Source organism: Cyrtonyx montezumae, unplaced genomic scaffold (assembly GCF_038088225.1).
Source record: "Cyrtonyx montezumae isolate F1298 unplaced genomic scaffold, pur_monq_1.0 scaffold_15, whole genome shotgun sequence".
Classification (NCBI taxonomy): Eukaryota; Metazoa; Chordata; class Aves; order Galliformes; family Odontophoridae; genus Cyrtonyx; species Cyrtonyx montezumae.
The window spans coordinates 3186627-3205820 of NW_027071881.1; the positions used below are offsets into that span (position 1 = coordinate 3186627).

A 19194-nucleotide genomic window follows, 5' to 3' on the forward strand; every position below is an offset into this window, starting at 1 on the left:
TCAATTCGATGGTAACCGACCGGAATCTATGTGGATGTACTTCTAAAAGTGAGATGTGCGTGCACACACCAGCTAATGGGAGCTTCTGGGGCGACGCAGATGGGATATCAAAGAACCATAGAAGGTCAAAGAAGACCTCTAAGGTCATCCAGTCGAACCAGCAACCCAACCCCACCATGCCACTGACCACATCTCTCAGTGCCACGTCTCTACCATACCTCCAGGGATGGTGACTCTCCCACCACCCTGGGCAACCTGTGACAAAATCTGTAAGGCTTAGCCCCATCACACTCACTGTCCTGCTGCTGTTGACCACTACGTTCCTCTCCTCCCTACTCTTCGTGGTGGGAAAAACCTTTCCCAGAAAAAACCTGCCTGCAAAATGAAATGCATCGAGACAGAGAATAACTGCAGATGGCTTTCCTGGCCCCAAATGGAGTGGAAGAAATGGCAGCCTCCCATCTGCAGCACGATGGAGTGGGGTCGGGAGGGCTGAGACGCTCAGGGATGTGGCGCTGCAAAGCCGAGCACTGCAGGCGAGCCTTGTGCTTCACCCAGCACATGTGCAATGAATCAGCCAAGCAGACAGTGACCCTGGCAGCTTTACAGCACTCATGCTTTCATTACAATGAACCGGTCTTGAACGATTTCTCCAACGGATTAAGCACAAATATGGTTTCCATAAACACCAGGCCACGTGTGCACGCATATGTGGGTTGTTGTCCCCACCATCGTCCCACCAGGTGTGGTGGCCTTCCTGCAGACTGGCTCTGGGCCACCTCTCCCCACCTTGGGGCTCACTAGCACTACCAAAACCCATCACCCCATCCCTACTCCTGCAGGGAGCCAGGGGAAAGCTCCAGCTGTGTGATAGGGATGAAGCCATCCCAAAATGCAGGTGTGCAGGTTGGGGTCTGTTAACTGGTGGCACCTGGAACGCTGTGACTGTTGCTTGATGTATCCCTTCATTCCTGTTGGCCTCAAAAAAAAACAACCAGTGCTTCCAGCTCTCCAAATCTGCTCCTGTCATTCCAAAAGCAGATAAAAGCCTTGGCTCCCGGCTGATCCCTAGGAGAACCTAATTCTGCTAATTCCCTTAGACCTCCTCCTGCTCACAGATGGCCATGACACAAACCTCTCTGACCAAAGGATGCAAAGGAGTCAGGACACATGGCGCACTCCATGGAAATGGCCCCAACGTCCCCAGCCCCAGCCTCCTCATGCAACTTTGGGGTCGTGAGCCAATGGAGCACCAAACTCCACACCGAGGAAATCCATTCAGGGGGTTTGGAAGTGGATGATCTTTATGACTCCGACCAACTCAAGACACTTTATGATTCTACAGTTCTACAGCTCTGTGATCCCACGAATCCAGGATTTCATTCTGCCAAGCCCAACAAGCACCATACACAAAGCCACACCACCTGTAACCTGTAACCACCTGGAACCTGCCCATCCTCAGCCACACACTGAGCACGTCATACATGCAGACAAGCGCAAATCGCACGGGATACTCACGGCAGAACTTCTGGAAGTCAGCCTGCAGCTCCTTCCTAGCACTGAGGAAGACTCTGCCCTTCTCAGTGCCCAGCACAAAGGTGTTCTCGTCGTGCACGGCAATGCAGGCCACCTCAGCATTCAGCTTGGACAGCGCGGAGCACTGCAGAGATGTGAGCAGGTTAGAGCCCGAGCACTGCCTCGCATCAGCCACCCGTGGCCACCTCCCCATCATAAGCAATGTTTTCTGGTCAGAATTTAATGGGTTTTACAGCACCCCCTATACCACAAATACTTTGACAACTTTACAACTCCATGAAGGCATGCGGCTCAGACATGAAAAAAGAAGCTTGTTTCACTGGCAAACATTTTACTTCTATTTCCCCCCTGTCCAAAATAACAATTTAATACTATTTCTTTACAAGAAAACATTCCTGCAAAGAACAAAGAAACAACAATTCGTGGTTTTCCACCAGCCCTAATAAAATAAGGAGCACAAGAATCTTATTTCGGCTACAGAACACTAATATGGTCAAAGTCTGGATTAGTCAAGTGATTCTTCTTGTACAGTTATGCAAAACATTAAAGAGATGGAAAAGACTTCCTCCATTAATCCATTTTATATAATATGTGCTTCCTGCTATACGTAACATGTGTATATGCATTTTCATTATTATTTTCCATTGCAGTAGTTACGCAGTGCCTGCAGTCTGGGTCCATTCCCATGGCCACAGCTCTGCCATGACACTGTCCAAAGCTCACAGTGTAAATGGGGATTTTCCCACTTTCGTCCTTAAATGACGACAAACTGAGCACGGGAGACCTGAAGCACACCAGGTGAGCTGAGGATGGAGCAGGAAAGCTGCTGCCCACTGACCCCACTGCAGCCACTGCCTTGTTCCAGCTCCCCTACACACAATTTTGATTTGGTTGGGCTTCAAGCAAACTCTCTTGGGTCATTTTACCTCCTGCTGAGCATCTTCAAGAAAGGAATATTTCATTACATCACCAAAATATGGATTTTTAAAAGGCTTCCTTTCAAGAACCCAGCAATAACTCGTAGTATTTTGATCAAGAAACTCAACATGTAGGAAAGAAATATAAAACCTACTGTGAGAAGGGACATTGAGAGGCTGCGGAACAATGGGCATTCATTAAGAAGCCCAACTATGACAGCACGATTTGCTGGAGATGATGGCACAGACACACATCAAAGCCACTGGGCTGTGTCAGCTCCAGGGAACCTGCTCCTTAGTGGGGTGGCGGTGGTCAAAAAGAAGGAAATTGCTATCTGGGGAAAAATGCCTTCCTGGTGGAGATGAAGATGCTTTCATGATGAACACACCGAAGACTTGGCTTGAAAAGGGAGGGCTGTTCAGCACATTGCTTTTCATTACATATTTGCTGCTACACACGCACCTTCCCTCCTTGATCACATTCACAGTTAAAAATCAGATTAGCTCTGGTCCATGAGAATTAATCCCAACAGTTATCTTGTTTATGTAAGCATGCCTGACTTATGCAAGGTTTCCATCGGGAATTCTACGTCAAAAGATATGAAAGTTATTTTCTTTGTTCTCCCAGATAAAAGCCATTGTTCTCCTGTTGTGTAAAAGTGCACGCTAACATCGGTAAAACATCAAGTAAAAAACCAAACCAGCCCCTACATTCAGCTGATACCGACATAAATATTAATGGAGAACACTGCAGAGCTGAGATGAGCGCGGGCTGATCCGAGCAGGGCTGTCAGAACGTGACGAACTCAACATCCCTCTCGCCTCAGCACAGTCCCTTTAATGGGAGGTAAATGAGTTGAGGGGTGGTTTTGTCAAGGGGATGGGGCTCTGCTGTGAGCCCTGCTCGGTGCCCTCCATAGCTGGGAACGGGCACAGAGATGGAGGGGGATGGGGACCCTTACCATGGAGTCTAAGGCAGACACTAAGCTGGTGATGATTTCGTCTTTCTGGGGAAAAACCATATTCCACTGCTCAGGTCTGGAGCTGCTGAGGGTCGCATCTAGAGGCCTCCCTGCCAGTGCCATATTCACCTGAAAATAAGATCAAACAACCAAAAAAAAATGCAATGCTGTTACTGACAGGAGCAGAAAAAAAAATGATGAAAATCCTCCCCCCCAATAAAAAAATACATAAATTGTCTTTTTAGCAAGTCAGTGCTGCTGGGTCCCACCTGCACCACGGACAGCTCCACGCTGGGGACCCGGGTACAGCACCCAGCACAGACAGTGCACACACACGAGTGGGCAGAAGCAAGAGGAAATACAGAAAATCAAAGGCGTGTGGAAGACACCCACATGCAAATCAACTCAGCCCTGACAGGAGCCAAACAAGCAGATAACTGCGAGCTCTGCCAAGCTGAAACCAAAGCCTGGCACCAACATCACACATCCCAACAGTGCCAGCGCGGATGGGCACCATGGGGACACATCCCTGGGCAGGTGGGACACCCCAAACAGAGTGGGTGGCAGCTGTGCCACGTTGGAGAAGTGACACCGAGCAGCACTGGGTGACATATGTGTCCCCATCCTCTCCATCCCCATGGGCTCTCTTTATACTCAGGAGAGGGTCTGACCCCACAGGTGTCCTCAAGGCATGGGGTGATCTGCCTTCACTTTGGACGACACACAGGACCTCAGTCTGGGGAGAAAGCAAAAGGGAACTGATCTTTTTAGGGTACTTCCCCCCCATTTTTTTTAATTGTTCATCAAATCATCTGCTCCTCATCCATGAGAAGCTTTGGGTTCCTGGGGGTGGAGCCAGTGGGAACAGAGAGCGATCAAAAGGGGAGCCAGCCCTGGGAGCTCCAAAATGGGGAATACACAGGGAAAACAGGACTGGTTGGAGCCACACCACAGCACCCATTGAGTCAGACAGGTGGAGGAGATTAACACCAAAATGCCTTTCACCCTTCAATCCCAGCACTGATGTCTGCAATCATCTCTGCGCAGCACTGTGATGTAGGGGAGATGCACAGAACCCATATGATACAGCACTGCCCGGCTTCCATCCCACAAATTAAGGGCACAGAGGAGTACAGAACGATGGCCATCCAACCCGGCTCGTGAATCATGTTCTGAAGCCACAAGCAGATAAAAGGGGACAGGGAATTGCTAATGAGGCGAGATTAGAGGGAGCCAGGCAGGGCGAGCCCAGGAATATGAATGAAGCTGCGGGTGAGGAATGAGATTTGCTGTGCAGACTTAAACCATGGCAGCCCCACATGGTGCCACAGGGACCCACAACCTCGCAGGGCTTGGGGCCATGCGGGTGTGTTTGGCCACGGAGGGGTGTGCGAGGCTGCGCCAGCACTTCTGCTGCACCAATGCTGACCCAGAAAAATCCTCTTCCGAGCAGCTGACATTTCTGAGCGGCGCTGCCCGCCTGAGCGGAGCTGACGGATGGGTTTTTTCCCCAAGGATGATGTTGGCAATAGGGCAGGGCGTGGGAGGGGGGAACCCAAAGGCTCATCAGCTTGCAAAAATGAAGCAGGGATGCGAGCGTGTCGCGCAGGCAGCCCGCCCCATGTCACCTGCGAGCTTCGGCCAGTGCTGCAGAGCCACTGTGGGATGCGATGCCATGCAGCGATGCCACACACCAGGCCTGGATCATCCATCACCTGGAGGCTCCCACTGAGAAGGATGCAGCATCACTCGCTGCTCAGCCCCACTAAGAGCATTCACGGAGTACAGCCTCACTCTGACGATGAGCCCTAATTATTATTCTGTATCGTCACCGTTATACATTTGTTGGTGGTGTTTATGGCACTGTTGCAGACAGCCCCAGAGGATGGGGCTGGTGGCAGCCCTGCAGCGAGCACAACTGCAGCAGCCTCGTCCCCCCGCCTCTCAGGGACAGCAAGACATGGCCCAAGTAATACGTCTGGGATTTCACGGGGGGGTGGGGGGAAGAAATATTCCTACAAAGCTCTTAATCATTTACGGTCACGCATAGCAGTGACAGCGGATTTAGAAGGGGAGGGGGGGAATAAATGGGAGGAAAAAAACTTCATGGCAAGCGATAGGCTTATTCAAATCAAATTAAGATGTACAGCTTGAGGTTGTTTGTCTAATCAGAGGGAAACTAAGCTCGAGGGAAACTGGGGTAAACCATTCTTACACCACTTAGGGCTGGCTTCAGGTGGGATGGGGGCACAGTACACGCGAGCTGGCCAGATCCCTGCGTGAGGGATGGGGATGGTGTCTGGGTGCTGCCATGAAGATGGGGGTAGCACATCTCCATCCCAGCCCCATCCTGTCCCTGTGCCACCTCCTGCATGAGGGGACAGCCACAGTCCCCAGCCTGCCCTGTGTTGTGCACCCCTCCCAAAAATAAACATCCTCCCTCTGTGTCACCATTTCCAAAGCGCCAAGAGCAAACAAAACGGCCAAACAAGCAAAACAAAGCTGAAACAACCCTCCCCCCTTCCCAGCACCCAAAGGAAATCTCTGAGCAGAAAATGGCGCCGTTGGAACTTTCAAATTATAAACAGGTTCAACTAGGATAAAGCGAGGGGAACACAAAAAGCCAAGTTCCACGGCCAGAAGGGAATAAAAAAAAGAGGCACAAACCTCTTTATTTGGGTGGTGACCCACGACGAAGTCCTGCACTGATCAGGACAGCCATGTGCACCACGGCCAGTGACGCTACGTGATGGGAATGGCCACGTGCCCAACTGCTCCATCCACGTTCAAAGAAATGGGTATGTACTAAGGAGAAGGACTCACAGGACATCCATCCCTTGTGGGCTGGGGAGAGACGGCCTGAGGCAGGCACTGGAGCTCTGCTGGGGGCAGGTCAGCCACGCAGCATCAAAAGGACTTCTGACATTGGCATTTGGGCTCCTGAGTCACCTGGGAAGTTTCACCCGAATTGCTGTAGGGAGAGGGACCATGTGTGATGAGGACCCACAGGCAGCAATGAGACGGCGGTGATAGGGCTGTAATTGCCTTCTACTCTGGGAAGGCGCCTTGCAAGGGGACTTGAAAAAATCACACCAGCCCTGGAGGACACTAAGTCATTAGCCCTCACTATCATTAAAAGCACTTTAGAATTCATCACGAGCTGTCCCTATAGCAGCCAAAGAGACAATGGATGTCACTGCCAAGGCACAGCAGCACAGGGCCAGCATCCACCCTCCCCTGCACAGGGACAGTCCCCTCATCCCCTGGCTCTGACGCTTCCCTGATGGGGACATGGGCTTGGGGCAAGGGCCAGAGTAAGGCAGCAAGAAGGGGACGCTGACTGCAGGCGTTTTCCCACCCCAATACATCTTGGGGACTTTTGAAGTCAGCTTTTTGGTGGTTGGCTCGGAGCACCGTAGACTTGACTCACATTGACTTGATGTGCAACTTGTCACTGGCAAAGGGCTGGGGATGTCTGCCCAGCACAGGCAGCTTTCTCGTGCACTGCCAAGCGCTGGCTGTGCCCCACCAAGGGGCTGACAAACAGCTCTGGACATGCAGCTTTCAGGAGATAAACAAATGCTCCGCATGCCCTGGCGACCCTGTAACCTGCTCAGATGTAATCCCCTACGCCTAATTCAGCACAGCCCTCCTGCCAGAGATTGGTCGACATCAATGCCAGCTCCGGCACATAACTGTGATAGCAGGGGTTCATGAAATGGCCATAAATACCCTCAAATGTCAAAACACCTCCAAAAGCCCTAAAATCTCCAATCTGATCCTCATGTTGCAACGCAGCCCTCCTGGGGCTCTGTTATTTCAGGTATCCACGCCGCCTCGCTAGTGTGTGCACCAACTGAGGGCACATCTGCATGCCCTGGCCCCATAATCATTGCTGCCCCATAACCACTGCCCCGTTGCAGTATCTCTCCTCACACTCACAGATCTCCTTTTTCACTCCATCTGACTGCACTAGTTGAAAAATGACAGCGTTTGAGGTCAGTCCTCCGGCACAGCTCAGGGTACCCAAACCACACGCTGTGCCAGCACCCGGGCTGGGAAGAGGTCCCCAAAATGAAGCCAGTTTGCTGAGGTTTGTTTAACTCCTTCCATGGGGAGGAATGGTTCCAGACCATTAGACAACTCCTCCCTTGCTTTATTTTACTGATAAAAATCAGGGCATCTGCTGGAAAAGCTCTTCGTGTACACAATGGCACCAAACAAAAACATCCCCAGGCATCCATCACAGCCACTGCCCCAGCTAGTCCACAGCACAACACCCGGTGCTCTGTCCCGCTCTGAATACAAGCACAGAACAAACCCAATCTCCCACAAACAGCCAGCCCCAGGCCGGGCTTCCAGTGCAAGAACCGAGCTTCTTCCTCTGGAAATCATTACCCGAGTGTTTCACTCTTCTGCCACCTTCATTTTCTAAAACCTGCTCTTGATGCGCCCACAAGTAACAGAAAAATCATCGTGGGCTTCGGGGCAAAGAGAGATGGGAGAACAAAGTGCCCGCTGAAGTCAGGGTCCCCGCAATGTCACCTCGGTGTCACCGCAGCAAGGCACCACCACTCCCCCCAGCATCCCCACACCGCCACGTCTCCATGCCGCAACCTCCCACAGGAGCTCCGGCTTCCAGCAAGTGCCTCTTCATTTATTAAAGATGGGGAAAAGAAACAACAAACAAATAAACACAAAAGCGTGGGGGGGGGGAGCACAGAGCAGGGCAGGGAAGGGATGCTGCGCCGGGAGGAGCGCTCAGGATGCGTGCTGCAGTGCTGCTGGGGCTCAGGTTGCGTTTCCCAGAAGCGGTGGCCCACGGCTGCTAAAATTAGGTGCGTGCATGGGGAGCTCGCTCTGCTGCACCGCTGCAGCTGCTGGCTGCGAATAGATCCCGGGAGGAGAGCAAGCCCTCGGCAGAAAGATGAGACAAGGCCGCGATGAGCTGCTGGGGCAGTGACTGGGGTTGCACATCAGTGCTGAAATGGGGCAGGAGGAGTGCACTGGTAATGTGCATTGTACCCATGGCATGGGGCTGAGGGACAGGGAGTGAAACCCACATCGCTTGGCAACCCATGTGTTTTTAAACCCAGGTGCAACACTGCAAAGCACAGCTCCAGCCAAGCACAGAGCCAAGGGCGATGGGGAGCAGCGAGAGGATGGGATCCAGTTTCCAGAGTCTGCTTTCTTGGTATGTAAGCTAACACTCGTGTTATTTAAGGCTGGAGTTTTAGCAGCGTTCAGCTACTGTTTGCGTGATCAGGATAAAAAATCGCAATCCTAATTCCTGGCCCCCCGGTGCCTATGGCAACTGGTATCCGTCTCCTTGGAAACTAATCTCGTGGTATTTGAACAATGTACCAAGGGCCTTTAATCTCCCAAACACTGTAAATCTTTATTCTAGCCTGCTCTCCTTCTACCCCAAGAGCCAACATAAAAAGCCTGTTGTTTTCCCTGCACTTACAGAGATCCAAACTCGGATTTTACATCACACAGCCATGCAGATTTCTTTGCTCCTTCTTTTTTTCCTCTGAATCAAAGAGGAACCCCACACGCAGGTGGCAGCGATGCCCCACACCCACGGATGCAGAAGCAAAAAACCCCAAACTGCAACCCTTCACACAAGCTCCCGGCCGCACTCTTTTGGGATGCCCCCCTACATCACATACATCAGGAATGGAACACAGATCCCACCCCCCCAGCACACACAGGGATGTGCAGAACGAAGTCCTCCAGCCGTGCATCCCCACTGGGTTTGGTCAGTACACTGGGACAAGCGGTGTGCGTTGGACACATCCTCAGTGCTGCTCCCTCAGCCAGGCAGGGTTTTCTGTCCCCATCCCAGCCCATGGCCGTGCTCACAATGTGCTCACTGCTCGTCCCAGGTAATTATCTCTGCACTAGGAGGCTCTGATAGAAGAGCCACTGTTTAATCTCATTACAGTTTAATTTTATCGCTGATATTTCAGCTCTCTGCTTATTGTTTCAGTAGCGAGTTTCCCCCCTGTTGCAGGACGTGCTGCTTGCCAGCTCTGTGCCTGGCTCCACGCTGCATCAATGAGCTCAGTGATAAATACAGAAATCAGCTTTCCGCAGGGATTAGAGGATGCTCAGAACCTGCAGCCACCAGCGACATGCAGGACACGGAAAAGCAAACTGGGGGGCCAAGTTAGCATCGATCCATGGGAGCACACCGCTCCTCCATCCTGCCAGCTCCTTCTTTCCATTCGTTATTCAGGAGGAAGACCTAGAGAAGCTCTGATAGAATTGCTGCTGTCTCTCCCCACCCCAGCCCCAACGAACTTGCCCCAACTTGGCGTTACCCACCTCAGCATCACCACTGGCTCCCAGTCACTAATAGCCCCGAGTCCTACAGCCCCCACCCAGCCCACACAGGCAGCAAGACCAGATGAGATGGGATGGCTTCTCCACGCCCCAGCACCCTACAGCCAACAGAGCCAGACTGGGACATCCCCTCCGGTGCCACTGGTCCTGCAGAGATTTGCCAGTGGCCGATAGGGCTCAGGTGCACACCCAATTCTGTCACTGGGTGCCTGGTGGGGGCCATCCAGCCAGCTGCAAATGACCTGGGATGAGCAGACAGACCAACAGGGCCAGACACACACCCAGAGACAGCAATGACACCGCTCCCAAATGATCGGCGCCCTTGTGGAGCTGCTCCTCCTCGGGCTATGAGGAAGCATGGAGCTGGGAGCCCTGCAAGGCTCGCCCCGGGCTGGAGGCAGCACTAAGACACAACCAGGGCCTCTCCCGGATGCTTCTGCGAGGAGTCACAGCCAGAACTAGGACTAAGTGACCCCGGTATGGCCACCAACTCCTGCCTGGCCTCACTGCACAGGTGCCGGCACTTCTGCATGCATCAAGCCATATAAGCAACCCAGTTCCCATGAGGAGACATCCCCATGTCATCCCTGTCATTATAAACTTGGCAGGAGAGCGGTTTCAAACCCACTCCCTGTCCCATACTCCTCCCTCCATAAGGTGTTTAGCCCCCACCCATCCCGCACACACCCCATCCCCATCCCTCTCACCACAGCGGACTGCTCTGGTGGTGGGATACCACTGACAGAGGGGTTCTTAATGCCACATCATGAGCAGGGAGGGATTCCAAGAGAAAATGAGCAGGAACTGATGAATGGGGAATGTCATTCCCACACTGTTCTGCATGGGCTGGGGGTTCTGAGCACCACCAACACCAGCCCCGAGCCGCTGCGGAGCCTCAGTTTTGCTGGAAACACATGTAGCCTTGCTAACCTCCAGATTAATTCTAATTTCCATTGTGTTATGAAACACATTATCTGTTGAAACTAAGTCAACAGTTGTTTGCATTTACATGTAAACACAGCGAATATTAGGAACGGGGCCAGAATTATATTTGCATACGAAATGCAGCCCACACTGCCCTCTCCCCCAGCCTTTTTCCATCCCTGCAGTTAAAGATAGGGGATGCATGGAGATCACGCAACCTAAGACCGGAGCAGCCCAAGAAGTGCACGCTGCTTTTTCCCTTCCTATGTTTATTTTTGTGCAGCAGGAAGAAAACATCCTTTAAAACTACATAATGCACCAACACACACACCCCTTAATCTTGTACCCAAAACTAAACCGCTTCAAATTCTCACTGATGTGCATATCTTATCAGCCTGCTTTGCATACCGTATAAATATTTATTTGCTTTTAATCCTGCAAAAAGCAAACCTGCCTTGTGGCACATTTCCCTTCCACGCAGTGCTGCGATGCTTTTAATCGGGTTTCCAGCAAAGCAAAGAGGCCGAACGCCGTGTGGGGACGCTGAGGAAATGGTGCTGAGCAGCCCCATTCCCCAAATTCACCCTCACCCCAACCCCCCATGGTATCCACACACCACAAAACTTGTAAGAACTGGAAAAAAAAATATCTTCCCCCCATCCCGAGCATCCCTCTCCGCACACAGAGCTCTGGGCTCATGTGCACCAACAAAGGGCTCCAGGCTTTTCCTCCAGGCTACTCTGGGGGAAAATCCAGAGCAAAAGGGACAAGTTGTACATAAACACCCCCAGCTGCATCTGCATGAGCCATGCTTGCCCTAACACTGTCCGTACCTGGATTCCCTCTGGCAGCAGATGGATGGCGAGCAGTGCCTTTGCCCGCATCCGTCCCTGCTCTGCAGAGATCGAAGCATTCAAACGGAGTTCTGCGCCGTCTGAGATTGGGAATTAATTTCTTAATCGGTTCCCCTTAAATGGGCGGTGAGCAATTAGGTAATGGGAGCGGGACGTCGGAGAGCCCTTGAGCCGCCATGCGCAGCGGAGCTGCTTTGTGATGGGGAGGCACTGCCATGCCTCCTCCTTCGCCTCATCCCCGTCACCTCCCTCACACAGCCCAAGCCCCAAAAGCTTCATTAGAAGCTTGACTTGCTTGCTGGAAGCAAAATGCTGGTTTGGCAGCACAGGAAGGTCTTCTAGCGCCTGCTGAGCTGAGAGATGGGCTCTCCATCGAGAGCCACACAAGGAGGAACCTGGCAGTCCAAAATAAAGCGTCCAACCAAAAGCAAGCTGGCTGATCTGAGGAAGTTTTCTCTGGAAATCAGGCTGCCAAGCAGCTCTTGGTCATTCCTGCAGCTTCCAGGGCTCAGCCCTAACCAAGGGGCACAGAGCCCACCTGGTCTCACCCTTCTTATGAAGAAACCCCAATGTCCAAAAGAGCCTGCAGGTAGAGGCACAGCAGCCAAAGCGCAGAGGAGCAGCTCAGCTCCAAGATAAAGACCTCACTAAGCTGAGACACAGCCCCCCTGAACACCCAGTCAGAGGAAAAGCCAATGCTAGCTGGTCCCAAAGCATCTGGTGCTTTGGAGACCCACACATACATCCTTAGGGACCTCTGCCAGGCACCTCTGGAGAACCCTCCACCCACTCCAGCAAACTGAAAGAACCAAAGGGGTCCTGCCCAAGCCCTTGCCTCTGCAAGGCCCAGCCCCACAGCAGGGTGCTCGGGAGCAGCGTTAGGGAGCAGACACCCCACAGATCCCTCCCTCAGCCTCCTATCCAACATCGCACTCCCCACGAGACAAAACTCTGAGAAGAGTGAGCTCAGCTCTCCCTGTTCTCCTTCCAGCTCCTCAAAACACCAAGGGCAATAAAGAGAGATTGAAGCAGAAAGCAAAATCAATATCAAGAAGGAACGTTCTGGGCTTAAACGCCTTCTGTAACATCACTGGCTAAAAGCGGGTTAGCGCAAGGAAAAAGGAAATAAGAAAGAAAAACCCTTCACAAACTGACAGTTTAAGAGGAGCGGTGTTTGCTGCGATGGAAGGAGTCAGCAGCACCTGCACTCAAGCTTGAGGTCAGCATGCACCCACTCCCCTCTGTGGACGTGTAGCAAGGTGGCTATCATGGGGACACACGGAGACAGCCATCCATTTGTCCATCCCCAACCTGTGACAGCAATGATTTCCCTTCCTGCTCATCTGGTCCTGCATCTCCCATACCTGGAAAGAACTCATTCCAACTGCAGGCAGGCATCTGCCCCAGCAACCCCAGCATCCTCCTCAGCACCTGGCCCAGCAGAGCCAGCCTGAGCCTTCTTTTTTAATTACTGGGTTTCAAAAATGAGAAAGGATGCCTACGTGCTCCCATGCATCAGCAGCAATGCGTTAAGATCCCGGCTGAGTTAAAAATAGTCCTTTGCCAGCAGCCACCCACAGAAGGCTCTTTGCGTTCGCAGTTCCACCCAATGGCTCCATTGTACTGGGAGGTCATCAAGCAGGAAAACACTCATTTTGCCCCCATCAACGGGCAACCTAGAAATGTACATATTCAACAGCAGAAGCAACATCTGTGACACTAGTGGAGAAAGAAATCAGGAGTAAGCAACCCTGCCCTTGGGAGGTGGCTTGGAAGGAGATGATCTTTAATGTCCCCTCCAAGCTAAGCCAGTCAATGACTCTATGAGTAAGAAAATCTAAGAGTGATGGCACACAGCAAACCAGCAGCTTGCTTGCAAAGAGCATGTCAGGATGGGGTCCTGCAGCCAACATAGGGGAACTTCTGCAGCACTGCTGTGGGAGTCAGCTTTCCTTCCAGAGCACTGGGCACGCGCAGCCATGGATGGGGCTGTATTTATGCAGGTGTAATTCCCACGGAGATAAAGACCTCGGTTTTCAATGAGAGGCAGCATCATACATAAATTACAATAGCAAACATCGGAAAACAAAGACATTTTCAAGAGAGTGCGTAATCCTCACAGCAGCAGCTTGGGAAAATCCCAACAGAGAGATGCAGGGAACTCGTCCACAGCCCGGGATAATCCCATCCCACCATAAAGGAAATACCTTTGGGCAGGTGGGAAAAAAATAACCAGCACAGCCCCTCACTGCAGCAAAGCAATGCTAGGCTCTATATCCATCCCAGAGCCAGCGGATGGGCAGCAGTGCTGCAGCCATCTCATGGGGCTGTGGCTCACACCCGCTTCTACTGCGCCTTGTTGGGCTTTTTTGGTTGTTGGGTTTTTGTTTGTTTGTTTGGTTGGTTTTTTTTGTGAAATAAAATAAATAAATGCAACCTGACACTAATCCTAATGGTTTTAATAAATGTTTAATGCCTTGCTAAAGGTCGCCCACTCTCACTGAGCATTCGTATTAATAGCGCATGGGCTGCTTGGCGTTAACCATGTTGTTTCGTGGGGGTTTGGGGCCAGGCACACTGCAACGCTCTGTGCTGTAGGAAGAGACATGTGACACATGGCAACCCAACCGGCAGGGAGCAATGGCACAGGGCAGTCCCTAGAACCCCCCAGAATCCCACAGTGAACCCAAACGACATCCATGCAGGGCTCTCAATGCAAGCCACACTCATCTCCTCAGGCCAAGCTTGATGCAGGGTATGGGGGTGGCTGCATCCTTTTGGTGCACTATAAATCAGGGTGAACTGCCCCCTTTGCAGGCTGGGTGTCTGTAATATCACCCAGGGGCTTTCTAGGCATTTGTCCCCAGAAAGGCAAGATGAAATTACAGCACTGCGATGCCCCGAAAGGGTGCGGAGCGATTTATTCTCGGCGATCCTCCTCTAATGACGCTAATTTATAACCTTGTCAGGAGGCGCACGCAGGCTCCAGGCACCCGTACAGCTCCCTGCCCCCCGCAGGCTGAATATCCCCAACCCCAACAGGAACCCGGATGTTTATTTAAGACCCAAAAACCCCAAAGGCCCTTTAAACAAGCAGAGTTCCTGACATATTTCACCAACTTGGAGCAAGCTTTGTCTATGGAGGTTGCAGGAGGGCTTCCAGTGCCTCTGTGAACATCACCCCAACCCAAGGAGCTGATCCCAACCCCATGTGGACTGTGTGCTTCCACTCCACTGGGCTGAATGTTCCTGCATGGGAGGGACATGGCACTGGGGAAGTGCAGAGCTGTTATGTCCACCAGCCCATGGGCTCCCATGGACATGGTGGCATCTTAGGGGCATCCCTGCACACCAGGCTGTGAGTACTTCTGCTGCAGCCTCAGCTCCTCCTCAAGTCTCCTGCTGCGTGAGCACATCTCCTCATAGGAAAACTGGAGAGTGGCTTAGGAAGGTGGCACTTGCAGCCTGAACTGGTCTTAGGGCAGGTGACCCTCATGGGGGGTCTCACCCAACAACCCCACCACACTCCTATGGCTCCTGTGAACCAGCCCAGGCTGGTGAGGAGGAAGGAAGCCATAAAAAGCCCTTTCTTCATCCGACTGTACCAACAACCATCACTCCTGCCATGAGGTACCAGATCCAGAGTGGACGATGTCTCTCCAGCCTTAGCAACAAAAGCTTGCTGAGGAGCTGCTGCCACTCCACTGGCGTTAACGCCGCCCACAGCAGTGCTTCAGCAGATGGTGGGTTGTAACATCATTATATTTACCTAACAAGACTGTTTTATCGTATTCCTTAAACAATAAAGAGAGACAGAAGCCAACTTTTGGGCTTCAGCAACCCAATTGTCAAGAAGAAAGACAACTGAAGGTCAGTCTACAGGAACAAAAAATCATCACTTCAGAGGTCACGTTAGGGGGAAAACACCAGTGGTGTGTATGCACCAAAAAGGATGTACGATTCAGTTCTTTAACTGCCAGGCTCCAAGATGCTAAGGAGATGAGCTAAGGAGTTGAGCTTGGCACAATGAGACCTTTAGCCCAGGACTTTGACAGGTAAATACTAATGCAGTACAAATAACACAGGTAATTCCCACATGCAGGCTGCTCAAGGAGGTGGTGGAGCCACTGTCCCTGGAGCTGTTCAAGAAAAGGGCACATGCAGCACTGAGGGACATGGTGGGGATGGGCTGGCGATTGGACTAGACGACCTCAGTGGTCTTTCCAACCTTAATGAGTCTGTGAAGCATTAAAATCATTCACATGCACCACAGGGCACACATTTGCTCTCCAGGAACATCACCTGTCCCCAGCTAAGTAGGACATACAACATCTGACAGCAACCAGGACACAGGATAGCGCAATAAACACTCCAAAACCAAGTTACAAAGCCTCCTGCTCACAGGATTTTCACCTCTGTCACCTCCAGCGTGATTTACGCCTCACAACGAGTTCTAAGCTCACAGCGTGGTTGGACACTCTCAGACATCGCACTGGGGTGGACCCGTGTGGGGCCACGAGCTGGGCTCCACAATGCACCCCATCTCAGGATATTCTCTGGTTCTTACAGAGCTCTCGAGAGGCTCTGAGCCTCCACGTGGGTATTTTCTCCTTTTGATTTTGCAGATTTAGAGAAATGAAGATGGAGGCACCTCATAATTTAAGTGAAAGGTGGAGATTAGCTCTGAGGAAGAAAGTCCTGGGAAAAGATAACTAGATTGCTGCGAGTTTGCAAAGGCAGAGCAATAGTCTTTGCTGGTCTCCTATTCATTTTGTCGAAGTAAATTCTCTGCTTAAAACAGCTATAATAGCACTGAGCAGAGACAAAGCCACAAAAGCCAGAAAATGCAAACAGAAGCTGTTTGTATATACAAATGTAAATCCCACCAAGGTACAATCCGCTTTTAAGAAGGTGATTCTTGCACTGAGCGCTTCTCTTAATAACATTTTACCAACGGGGAAAGCTTTACTGATGCTGTAGGTAAGTCCCTTGGAAATCACCATCAAAGCATTTGAGAAGAGGCAATTGGCAACAAATCTCAAGCTAAGATTGACCTGGAAACATGAAACCATTGGTCTTCCCTCCCATAACACACAGGGATACAACGTAAAACGTCCCATAGTCCCTCTGTGGGATTTCTCAGACAAGAGCCCCCCGCCCCCCACATGAAGCCCTACCTGCACCATAATGGTCAACACCCCAGCACATGGATGGATGAGGACCTGACACAGGATGGTGGCTCAGCAAGGTATGGCTCCTACCGCCTCCCAACTCAATCACCTGGCATTTTTCTGGTGGGCTAGAAGCTAATTTGGTCAATGGGGCTGTGTTAAGAAGAAAGCACTGAACCAACAGCCTTGCTCAAAACAACAAGTGATAAAACCCAAACCCACAATCTATAAGTCCACTTGAACTGTGGCCACTGAGCAGCCTGGAGTCTCCCACAGCCACTGGCCAGACCATAGGCTCCAAACCTCTCTTTGAAGACCACGTTTCAAGAGATGGCTCATGCTAGATGGATACCTCCCTCCTGAGAAGGAACTCTCCTCTTCCCTGTCCTCAAGGGGGAAGGCAAGCAGCCCCCACCACTCACACCTTTGCCATGATGACCACCACATGTCTCCCATTTACAACCCAGACTCCAGCGGCAAAGGGAACAAACATACTGCAGATGGGGCTCTGCTGCCCAGCTCAGGGACTGCTGGCATTGCCATGGGTGGCAGGAAACAAGCCCAGGCCCCGGCTGCTGTCCCTCTGCATTCCTACACTGAGCCTGACCGCCTGGGTGCAGCCAACCAAATTCCCAGAGGAAGTACAGGGCATTGATAATTGCCTCAAAAAATCCCAGCTATTTCCTGTGGGAACAGCAGATGGGAATCCCCCATTAGCTCCAACAGCAGGAGATGGCTCAATCAACAGTGATGGTCTGGGTTTTGGGGTATTTTCTTCATTCCAGCAGAGCATTGCTCAGGGTTGATGTGACGCTGTTCATGCAGGTGTGGGTGTAGGGCAACCAGACACATCCTGTAGGGCCAGGAGACAGAGCCTGAAAACTGCCCCTTCTGCAGCATACAAGGTCTTGCAAGTCGTCTCCCCATGCCAGGCTATCTGAACAGCACACAAGGGCAAGGTGTCCCTAGCACCAGGCTTGGAGGGCAAGTTGCTAAATACGTCCCCAAGCAGGTTCCTTCCCTTCTCTCCAGCTTCTCATTAGCAAACCTAAACAAGCCAGGGATGTTCCTGCCTCTCCTCCTCTGCATGAGCAGCTGCTACAGCACAGAATCAGTGGCACAAACACAAGACTGCTCTGGGGAACAAAACCCAGACACACAGGCGGGATGTGCGGCGGTGCCCAGATCTGCCTAAACCAGCACACATGAAGTGGATGTGTCACACTTCTCATGATTTTCTCTCCAAACCCAATCAACAGGCTGCAGGGTCAGGAAGGCACACAAGCATTCCCAGTGTCTCCATTCCCTACAGTTGTTCCTAAAGGCCGGCAAGAGCACAGGAAAGCATACAGCCCTGCAGCAGCACCTCCAAGAACATGCAAAAACCGCATCCACGAGGGACAGTCCAATAGGGCAGTGCGTCCCTTTGGGCACACATCACCTTCCCGGGCGACCCCATAGCACCCAGGTGGTGTCTGCAGGGGAGAAGGGAGAGGAGCAGGGAGCTCTCAGTGACGCCGGCACGGGGCAGTGCGTTACCGGGGTGGCACACGCGGTCACACCAGGGCTCGGGGCTCTGCCACGGGACTCTGGAGAAGCACTGAGCAGCTTCAACACCGCAGCAGGCAGCGAGCTCAAGCTGCCTCATCCTGGGATCGAGCGCTGCGGCGATTTTCAGAGAAGTCGGAAACACCGCCGGCTCAGACGGTCGGCGGACCACGGGAGCCAGGATGCCGCTCAACCGCCCGTTCTCCCACCGCATCCTCTTCGCCCGGCACACAAGGAGCCCCGACAAAGCCGTCCCCACCCGCACGGAGCTCACGGCCAACGCAACCGAGCCCGAAATCCCCGCGGTTACCTGCACCGGGCTCACTCCAGCGTGACGCACTAATGGGATCGCTCCGATTTACAGCTTATCCCGGCTAACCCCACGCGCTGGAAGGACAAGGGCACCGGGCATTCCCCGGGGAGGAACTTTCTCCCCATCGCTCCCAGCACCGGGGACCCCCACGCCTCCAATGCCGTCGCTACATCTGTCCGCAGGTGCGGTCTCGATCCCTCCCGACCCCAGCGTGGCTCCCGCAGGGTCCCCGATATCGTCCGCGGGTTGATCTCTAGCTCTGGTCCCCGGTGCCGTCCCCGGCTCCAATTTCGTCCCCCAGCGGCGGGCGCATCCAGCTGCCGAGCCGTCCCCAGCCCTCCGCTCCACCACCGCTGCAGGGGTTGGGGGGGGAGAGAAGGATGGGGGGATCCCGGCGCTCCCCGCTCCCCCCGCTCCGCGGCCGAGCGCGGATCCCCCCGGCGGAGCGCACCCCCACCCCCGACCCCAACCTTCCCCCCCCCCCCCCCAACCCGCCCGCAGCCGCCCCCCAGTGCCGCGGGAGGGGCCGAAACTTTCGCTCACCGCAGGGCGGCCCCGGCGGAGCGCGGCGCTGCCTCCCCGGCGGCTGAGAGCGGGAGCGGCGGGGGCGGGCGGCGGGGC

General features: G+C 52.8%; 1 protein-coding gene across 6 annotated transcripts in view; it reads right to left on the reverse strand.

Moving 5' to 3' along the window:
* Positions 1-19194, reverse strand: part of GTF2IRD1 (GTF2I repeat domain containing 1) — a 50540-nt gene extending 31346 nt beyond the window's left edge. For 3 of the 6 annotated variants that reach the window (XM_065731712.1, XM_065731711.1, XM_065731706.1), the window contains exons 1-3: positions 19117-19194; positions 3416-3544; positions 1519-1660 (exon numbers count right to left, since the gene is read on the reverse strand). In XM_065731712.1, coding sequence (XP_065587784.1) covers positions 1519-1660; positions 3416-3538 — 265 coding nt within the window. In that variant the 5' untranslated portion in view covers positions 3539-3544; positions 19117-19194. Of the gene's footprint in view, positions 1-1518; positions 1661-3415; positions 3545-4420; positions 4497-9745; positions 9787-18570; positions 18838-19116 lie in introns of those variants that run through there. The other 3 variants (XM_065731707.1, XM_065731710.1, XM_065731708.1) reach the window with 3 other exon arrangements.